This window comes from Vicia villosa, linkage group LG1 (genome assembly GCF_029867415.1).
Source record: "Vicia villosa cultivar HV-30 ecotype Madison, WI linkage group LG1, Vvil1.0, whole genome shotgun sequence".
Classification (NCBI taxonomy): domain Eukaryota; kingdom Viridiplantae; phylum Streptophyta; class Magnoliopsida; order Fabales; family Fabaceae; genus Vicia; species Vicia villosa.
The window spans coordinates 184553058-184563024 of record NC_081180.1 but is presented as its reverse complement, the minus strand read 5'-3'; the positions used below and the strand labels follow the sequence as shown (position 1 = coordinate 184563024).

The 9967-nt window shown below is 38.7% G+C and overlaps 1 protein-coding gene across 1 annotated transcript; it reads right to left on the bottom strand.

Annotated features, from left to right (window-relative positions):
• Positions 1-8728: 8728 nt before the first annotated feature.
• Positions 8729-9178, bottom strand: LOC131660959 (uncharacterized). Its single transcript, XM_058930338.1, has one exon. It carries the CDS (start codon positions 9176-9178, stop codon positions 8729-8731), a length of 450 nt encoding a protein of 149 aa, XP_058786321.1.
• Positions 9179-9967: the final 789 nt, after the last annotated feature.

The window sequence follows — 9967 nt, the reverse complement described above, 5'->3', positions numbered from 1 at the left end:
CACATCAAGCGGGGCACAAAATGAAATGGCTTTTGTTTCGATATGGAATGTATTGGCCTTCTATGTTAAAAGACTGCATAGAATTTGCAAAAGGGTGTCAAGAATGTCAAGAACATGCAGGTATTCAACACGCTCCAGCAAATGAGTTAAGTCCAATAATAAAACCATGGCCTTTCAGAGGTTGGGCACTAGACTTAATTGGAGAAATTCACCCTAAATCCTCTAAGGGTCAAAGATACATACTAGTAGGAATAGACTACTTCACAAAATGGGTCGAAGCGATACCACTGGCGAATATGGACCAAGAGGCTGTGATTGAGTTTATTCAAAAACACATCATATACAGATTTGGAATCCCAGAAAGTATAACTACAGATCAAGGATCAGTGTTCACTGGGCGAAAGATGCAAGACTTCGCCCAAGAAATGGGTTTCAAGTTGCTTACTTCTACACCTTACTATGCTCAGGCAAATGGACAAGTCGAAGCAGCGAATAAGATAAGAATTGGTCTCATAAAGAAACATGTGGGAAAAAAGCCTAAGAGTTGGCACAAAACCCTGGACCAAGCATTTGGGCTTGTCGAACATCTCCAAAAGAAGCTACAAACACTACGCCTTTCCAACTGACATTTGGACATGACGCAGTACTCCCAGTTGAGATATATTTGCAGTCAGTTCGGATACAAAGACAGGCAGAAATTCCTCCTAACATGTATTGGGAGTTGATAATGAACGAATTAGTAGACTTGGACGAAGACAGACTTCGAGCGTTGGAAATGATAAAAAGACAAAAAGAAAGAGTGTCCAGAGCATACAACAAAAAGGTGAAAGGTAAAACGTTTATCAATAATGACTTAGTTTGGAAAGTTATTTTACGTATAGATCGAAAGAATCAAGCACTTGGTAAATGGTCCCCACACTGGGAGGGACCCTTTCGAATCTTGAAAGTATTTTCGAATAACGCTTACGAGATAGAAGAGTTAGCAGAAGATCGCAGGATCCTAAAAGTAAACGGGAAGTATCTGAAGAGATACAAACCAAGCATGCACGAAGTAAAGATTACAAAAACGTAGATATTTGAGGTATACTACGTAAGCCAAAATGGGTGAACTAACACCAAAATGGCTTTATGATTAACCAAACATACATGGTAAATAAAGTAAGAAGGCAAAGAAACATCAAAATATTTGTCATTAAGATTGAAGGAGTACATGCATTACAAAATGATTCCCAAGAACACTGAAGATTACAAATTTCAAAACATAAAAACCTAAAGCAAACCACTTCCTAGTTGATCCTTTGATCTAAACCCTCTAGGGGCAACATGGGCAAGTTTTCCGCCTCGAACATGTCCATGGATCCAGAGTTTTGCATCCTCCTTACTATTCCCTTTTTGAGGAATATGTAAGACAAGAGCCTTCCATATGGAAGACACGTTACGGCCCCTTGACGAGCAGCAGCCATAGAAACTGCTTCAACAAGTCCTTTGAAAATCATTAAAGGAAAGTTGATTTTCTTCCCACGGAGAGCACAGAGGATAAATTCCAAATCCTCCACCATGATGCTATTTTGATCATGGTTTCGTGGATGAAAGTTGCCCACGAGGAGTTGGTGACAAACCCTAATGACCTTGGCGCTGAAAGGGTCGTTGTCCATAAGAGTCCTCAACAGAAGATGAGTGGTCATATTGAAGCTATTATCATCAAAAGTCTCCCCAGAGTTATTGCATCTCATCAGGTTAGAGATGGTGGAGGGAGTGATTCTAATGTGGGCACTTCAAACCTCAGAGACTATAGTGGTCCTGCCTTCCGGATCTATGCGTAGAGACGCAACCATCCAAAAGTCTGCTAACATGTTGGGATAAACAGGTCCCTCTAGGATTTCATAGTAGAAATCAAGCTCTTGGTTAGCAAAAAGGGCACTGATGCTTATGAAGTTTTCCTCAAGTTCTTCTTCAGAGATTTTGAACTCCTTTTTTATGCAAGCCCTAATGTTATTGTAAGTGAGGGGTTGTGCCATGGGAAGAAGAAAAAGTTTGAAAAAGGTTTTTTCTGACTTTGTGTTTGAGAGAATGCAAGAAGAGAAACGAAGTTTTGGACAAGAGTTTTTGAAGCAAGCATGAAGAAAGAAGTATAGTGCTAATCCTTTATATAGACCTGGGGTATTAAAGGAACGGTTCAATTTTAATGATTGATTAGACTGCGTTTGGTATTCCAAAGAGAAGTTATGGCTTCCGCCGTTTCCCGCCCTTGGAAGTTGAGATGTAATCATGAATAACTGGTGCACGCACGTCTCAAAGAGACGTTTTGAAGAAAGTGACGTCATCACTTAATGATGGTTATGGCTAAGGGAGTGGAAACGTCAAGTCTAGGCTAAAAGGGGTGCGAAGGATAGTCAGGTCACGTGTTTACATTTATTAAAATTACTGTGGCAATAAAAATATATTTTGGCAAGCTTTGAAGAATTGTTAGGGTGTTACTCATGACCAATACAAATAAAGTGAGTGAGCAGATTAAAAGATAAAATGGCACGTACATAGATTCTTGGAGAAACTGATTACAAAACAAAGAAAAGATAAGTGCGCAGCACAAAAAGAAAGTACAAGGTTCGAAGCAACTAATTAAAATCCCTAGGAAGATTATCTTTTATCTTCGAATACTGAGTTTCCCACGAAGACATACGAAGATCAAGCAATGCCCGTTGTCTCTTTAATTCTTCAATTTCTGGCACTAGCTTCTGTGCAGCCTCGAAGTGTTGGATCCCAGACTGCGCCACTTCAGTTAATTCTTGCTGATTAGTCTGCTGAATTGTTGCTTGATGAGACTCAGCCTCCTTTATCTTCTCTTCGAGCATTTTAATTTCCTATTTCCAGGATTTGATATTCTTCTCGCATTCGTCATATGCTTCTTGATTCTTCAAACGTTTAAGCTTAAGGGCGTCACCCTTCTTGGTTGCATCAGTAGCAGCTTTCCATGAAGAATTATGAGAAGCCATCTTTGCAGTAAGTTGTTCGTCAACATTTTGCTTTCGAAGTATGTCAGACTGAAGTTGTTCGATTAGAGAACTCAGCAATACAATCACCTCTGAGACTTCTTTTGAGACCAGAAATAGATCCACCTTCTTCAAAAGTTGGTTCAAGCTATGACATTTGGTAGGATTCTTGTTAAGAGCTTCGACAAGGTTGGTTTCGAAGAACTTTTCCTTTATTTGATGGAGAAGATCAGAAGTATCCTCTTTATCACCAGATTCTGTCTGGACAGCTGGAGAAGTTTCGAGCTCAGATGGCGAAATGTCATCAATATTCATCATGGCCTTGAGGAAGCTGAGAGGATCAGTCTATTTGAGTTGCTCCAACTCTGAAGGGGTAGGCTTTGCTGGGGCAAGCGTCGAAGTAGTTCCAGAAGTAACTACGGTCCCAAAGGTCGAAGTTTCGTGAAGATCGGTTTTGGCCAATTTGGAGGTTTCTTCCATAGCATTGTGTTCAGACACAGTATCTTCACTACCAGTTGGTTGTTCAGCTACATTGTCGCTACCCGAACCCTGACGATCCTCTCCCATGTTGTCGTTCGTATGAGTAGGAGGAGAATCATCAGTTGAATGGCTTTCTTCGACTGCCACAGTAGGAATGATAGTTGCAAGAGGCTGAGTATCTTCAAGGACTGGTGAAAGCACGTGAGATTGGTGTTTAGAAAGATCTGCGTAAAAAAAAATAGAATTAATCATGTTGGAACGGTTGGAAAAATCTATTCGTCATAAAGAGGAACATACGCTTACTTTGGAGATTATCAAAGTCAATGGCGAGATCGAAAGCCTTAAGATTGGAAGTAGCTGTGCCAGCATCGTCCTACAGTTACAAGGTAAAATGTCAACTTGATCATTTACGTTAAAATTTACAGAAATGATTATGTTATGAAATTCAAATACCTTGGCTGGAATATTGTCTGGGCTTGAGTTGTGGCTTTCCACAACGAGGACATTACTAGCGGCCTTCAAGGATGACTCTTCAGAAGACACTTTATCACTTGGCGAAGCAATCTTCGAAGAACCAGACCCCTTTTCTTTGCCTAAAGGAGTGACAACCTTCTGTTTTTTCTTATGCCCTTGCCTGGTACGAGGCGGAGATTGGTCTTCATCATCTGAAGCAACTATTTGAGAAGCTTTTCGCTTCGAAGGTTTTGGGGGTTTCGAAGTCTGAAAATATAAATTGAGCAAAGTAAGTGCTATTCAAAGAATATACAAGTTGGAATATAAAAAACATATGTACCGTGGGCTTCTTGCCGGTCGTGATAGAATCACTCCCACTTGTCTTGTTGCTCTTCGAAACTCCAGAATCCTTTTGTACAACGACTTCTTTGATCTTTCTCTTTCGAGCAACGGCTGTAGTTGAAACTGGAATCAATATTTCAGCGAAAAAAAGAAACGTTAGTCGAAAGTTTGTCTAAACCCAAACCTTCAGGTATTGGAGTCAAGACACGAACATGTTCAAGATCTATATGAAGATGTCCTTTGAAAGTATCCAGGGTATGCTTAGTCGGGACCACTCGTTCAGCGCGTTTTTTAGTGCTTTCCTGAAGAATTTTGAAAGCGTTCCCACACACGAACCAGTCTGGGAAAGGAGGGCTTAAAGCCACACCAAAATCAGCGCTTGGCAGTGGAGGGAATTTTGGAGGATTAAGTTTGAAAGCCACTTCATAACGCAGTTCTGGTCGAACAGACGAGGGCAGTTTCAACTTATCCAGTTTAGCATAAAACTTTTCGCGTAAAATGACTGCAGCTTCACGAACGGTCCGACTAAGATCATCAGGCCTGTAGATAGTCTCAAAGAATTTTTGGAAGGCTTGGATTTCTTTAATATGGGTCGAAGTACCTTTGTGAAAGTTTTCCTGCACATCAGCAAAAGCTGCGGTTAGTTCTCGAGTAAGGCTCTCAGCATCAAAGATTTGTGTGGTGTAGTAATCTGTCCATCATTGATGGAAATCTGGAGTAGAATAAAGGGCAGGTTCGAAAGAAATAGGAGAAAGATTGGTAACACCAGCGTATCTGGCAATTTTGGATTCACACTCTTCTTTAGTTAGATGTAAAGAGTATAGACACATGTGGTTCCTCTTGTCATATAAGCATTTGGGTTTCATCTGGACTAATCCAAACTCTCTCGATACAAGGTTTGGTTGGTAGCCAAGGAGAACACATTGACCCTTGGAGGGTCGAAGTCGGTGATAGAATAACCTTGGGGTGAGAAAAGCTTCCCAAATAGTCATGGATTCAACCTCTTGATCCTGAGACATTGCTGGAAACTTTCGAGTGAACCATTCAGGACCCACTGTCCTGTTTATGAATGGAGCCATCGAAGGGCTGAATTAATAACATTTGGCAAACATCATTGTATATGCTAAAAAATGTTCACGAAGCTTCCCAGTTTCTTCTTTTGGAGTAAGCAGAGCCAACCGTGTTCCTTCTACAGTTCGATTTTTTATGTTCGGATCTTCTTCGTTGACAACACCTCGAAATGGGAGGTAAGCTTCGAAAGTAGCATTGAGCCACAGTTGCAAAAACCAGAAGGGACCAGCAAAAAGCAGAGATCCTGTTTTATAACTCTTGACAAGGTCTGTTGCTTCACCAAGGTTTTCATAGAGAAATCTGAGGATTAACTTGCTCAGGTTTAATCTTTTCCCAGCATGTAGTTGATTAGCCATACAGAGATACCTCTTTGCTACCTGTATAGACCTAGAACAGAAAACGCACCTCGAAAGCCATAATGCTAAGAAAGCAATATGCTCTTCATCGGAGACTACTTCCTGCGTTGTGTCATAATACTGCTGAATGAAGGCAGTATAAGTAATTGTTGCCTCATTAAAATTAATGGTATCAGTATCCATGTCATTGGGGTCAAAGGTTTCTCCGGTTGGTCGAAGCCCTGTGATAGAGGCTATGTCGAAAAGGGTGGGAGTGACCATTCCACACGGAAGATGGAAAGTATTATGGGAAGCATCCCAGAAGTGGACTGATGCTACTAACATGGTTTGGTTATATTCTAGACCTGTTTTAGATAATTTAATTAGGTCATAAATCCCTAATTGTTCCCAGAAAGATGCCTTTTGTTTTTCTACCCTTGCTAGCCAGGCAAAGTACAATTCAGGGTCTTTTGCTAAAGGAATGGACCTAAAGACTTTCACAAAATAGGTTACATAGTTTAACCTAATTTTCTCTAAGGTTGAAAGGGTCGCGGTCGAAGTTTCCTCTGCGTGGTCAGGATCTGCTAAGATTGGATGACCATCTTCATCTATCCTATTCTTGCTAACTAGAGGCCTAGTTTTATAATAAGCAGGAAAGAATTTATTCAAAGAGGAGTTAGTTTCTCCTGGTAAAGGACCCATGAAGGCATGAGTTTTTCCAGAAAGTTCAAAGGGAATGATTACCTGAGAGGCATAAATGGCGCGTACTTCTGCAGTATTTGGGTTTGGTATGTGCTCTTGATCCCCTATCTGTGTAGGTTTCTGAAGTTTCAAAATGGGTTGAAGAACGTTTGAAGAAGACGCCATGAGTAAGTTTGATTTGGGGAAATGGGTTTGAGTGTAACCTGAGATGTTCTTTGCTGTGGAAAGAATGGGGAAATAGAAGTGGAAGTTATATGAGGGTACAAGGTCAAGTATTTAAAGGTTTAACGGAAACCCTTTCAAATCTTTTGGGTAAAAGCCAAGAGACACGCGGCAGGCGTTGATTTAATCCAACGGCGGTCGAATAGTTATTAGCTTTACTCCTAGTATATAGGAGTAATGATCATGAAGTAAGACCAGAACGTGGGAATGTAAGTTATGAGTAGACATCTTTGAAAATGACAAGACGTTTTGGAAACAGAGTCATAAATGATTATGACGTCAATCAATAGTCTCGGAATTCTAAAACGAAATCTTATTATAACAAGAAACGCCTATTTCTCTGGTTTTTCGAAACAGGCATTTATTGGGGGCAATTTGTTAGCTGAAGATTTTGTTGGGGAAGAATGTCCTTCGAAGGTCTGAAATTCGAAGGAGATGGTTACTGATGACCATCTTTGAAGATAGAAAATGGCTACTGATGGCCATGCTTCGAGAATGATGATTAAGTTGGAACAAAGATAGTGAGCGCCGAAGCTAAATTCGAGAAGAATGGTCTTTGGGACTTAGACGTTTTTGCGAAATATGCGAAGTACTGAAGCTTGGTGTGTTTTCGTGGCATTCTCGATTTTAAATTATGTTGCCACGCGTCGAAAGAGGATTCAGGCGGGAGGATTTGAATTTTGAAGTAGTTTATATAATTGCACAAAGACAGATGGCATCCCAGGGATTCTCGAAAGTAACGTGGCATCAGATTAGTGTAGGACCGTTAGTGTCAAATTTAGTATAAATAAGGGTCTTAGTATTAGGATTCCGTGTGTTTATTTTGTACAAATCACTCACATATTACTCAAGTATCAAGTGTTAAGAGAAAGAGTTCGCTGAGAAATGTACGTATGACACCAACACCATTTTAAATACATGTGTATTTTCCTTTATTCAAGTATCTTTCGATATTACTACATTCCATTTATTTTCTGTCATTTATATTCCTGCACTCTTTATTTTCATGTCATTTATCTTCGAAGCATTTAACTTTTCTGCACTTTAAGATTCTTGCACTTTTACAATTTTGTCTTATATTTTATCTTTAACTTACCTTTCACTGGTGTTATATTTACGTGTATAACAAGGTGATTACTAATCTTTATTTCTTTGTTTAAGTATTTCTTATTTTGAGACACATCAACCACAGACATAATTCAAACTATCATGAATAACAACCTTTTTGACTATGTCCTAGGATCAATTTAGTCGATCATGCGAGTAACCAAATCATATTTATTATAGTTTGGAAGACTAGCGGTTGTTTACCGGAAATCACCGTAAACAGTGGCATATTCAGAACTGTTGGGTTAATTGTATAGATTTAGTTTCCTCTTGGAACTTTATAGTTTCATATATATATATATATATATATATATATATATATATATATATATATATATATATATATATATATATATATATATATATATATATATATATATATATATATATATATATATATATATATATATATATAGTTGAAGCTTTTGCTAACCTATGTCTTAGCTTAACTGATCCTACTTACTATTCTTCCATCCCTCCAAATATTCGTGCAGATTTTGTAAAGAATCGGCTTGGATTGCCATTCTTTAGGTTCGTATCTTCTTGATAGGGCTTCGGTTTATGTCACCCCTATCGTTTTTTTGTAACAATCTTCTTTCTTTTAATATAAGCTTCATTTTTTTAAAAAAAGTAACCATTAGTAATTGTTTGATTTTTTTATTTATATAAATCTCATATTAAAATATATTAATATGATAAGAAAAAGATGGGCAAGCCAGACCCACAAAGAAGCCAAAAGAAGGAAAACAAGAGCTACTAAGCAAATCTAAAATTGGACATTCTCAATTGGTTCAAAGTGATCTCCTTTCTAATAACCATAGGAGGAGAATTCCACCAAAGAAATCCTTCAAGAGAAAGGCCTATGTTAGCTAAAGCGTCGGCACACCGATTTCCTTCTCTATAGGTATGGGAGATCCAGAAATGCATGGTTTTTGATATATTAATGCAGTTACACCATTTTTTGCTTAATTGCCGAGGCACCAGCATAGGATTAGAGAAGGCCAAGACAACAATTTTGGAATCCAATTAAATCCATAGTGAGTTCCAATTATTATGTTTGGCCTTCTCGATTGCTAATATGATAGTCATAAGCTCAGCAAAGAAAGAGTTATGAATGCCAAGATTAGAAGCAAAACATCTTACACAATCTCCAATATTGTTCTTGTAAATGCCAACACAAGTAGATAATCCAGGGTTGCCTAAAGTCAAACCATCTGTGTTACATTTCAACCAATGTCCAAATGGAAGGCACCATATGACTTCTAAGATTTGAGGAGCCTTAGGGTGATGTGTTTGAGCACTAAAGGCTTTGAGGATACTGAACCCAATAATGGAAGGCCCTGTGGCTAGTTTGGTATAATTTCTTGTCAGAGCAACAAAAGCAATGATGGAGGAGATAATTGCATTGTGAGACACTTGTTTACCTTTGAATCTGAGTTGATTCATGCAGTACCATATGGCTTTATAAATAGCCATCACAGTTGCAGTGATGACTAGAGCACATTGAGGACTCTAACCTTTTTTGCTAACATTGAGAGTGGTTATTGCAGAGGTGAAATCAATGGATTAATTCAGGACATTCTGCAGCCGGTTCCACAATTTTTTTTGGCAAAAATGCAATCAAGAAATAGATGTCTAGAGGATTTAGAATTCTTGTTGTACAAGGAACACATTGAAGGTAGATGACAACCTCTGATGGCAAGATTCTCATCTGTAGGCATCTTCCTATGAATGATCCTCCAATTAAGTGTTGAGTTGGAGGGAGGAATGGCAGAATTCCAGATAAGGTTGGCCCACTAGTGAGGTTGATATGATTTACTAGTGAAGGAGTAGGCATCCTGAAGAGTTAGAGACCCTGTAGTTGAATGATTCCATATTAGCTTGTCCTCTTTTGGTTCAATGGGAATTACAATGTTAATTGTAGAAGCATTGAGATCAGGAAATATAGCTAGCAATTTTGAAGGAAAAAATCATTGATAATTGAAGATGAAATCTGCCACTTTTGCTTGTATTGTAGGGCCAAAGCATTGAGGTAGATTGAAGTGGTTCATTAGACTTCCTAACTCTAACCAGTCATGAGTCCAAAAACTTATTCTACTTTCATTGCCCAGGAGCCAGGAAGAGTTGGACAATAAATGTTGAAAAGATGATTTGATGCCTGACCAAATGGAGGAATATATGTGATATTTGATACACTTGTTGCCTCTAATGACTCTACTTATAAGGAATATAGCCCATTGATTTTCAGAATTGAACATGTCATGG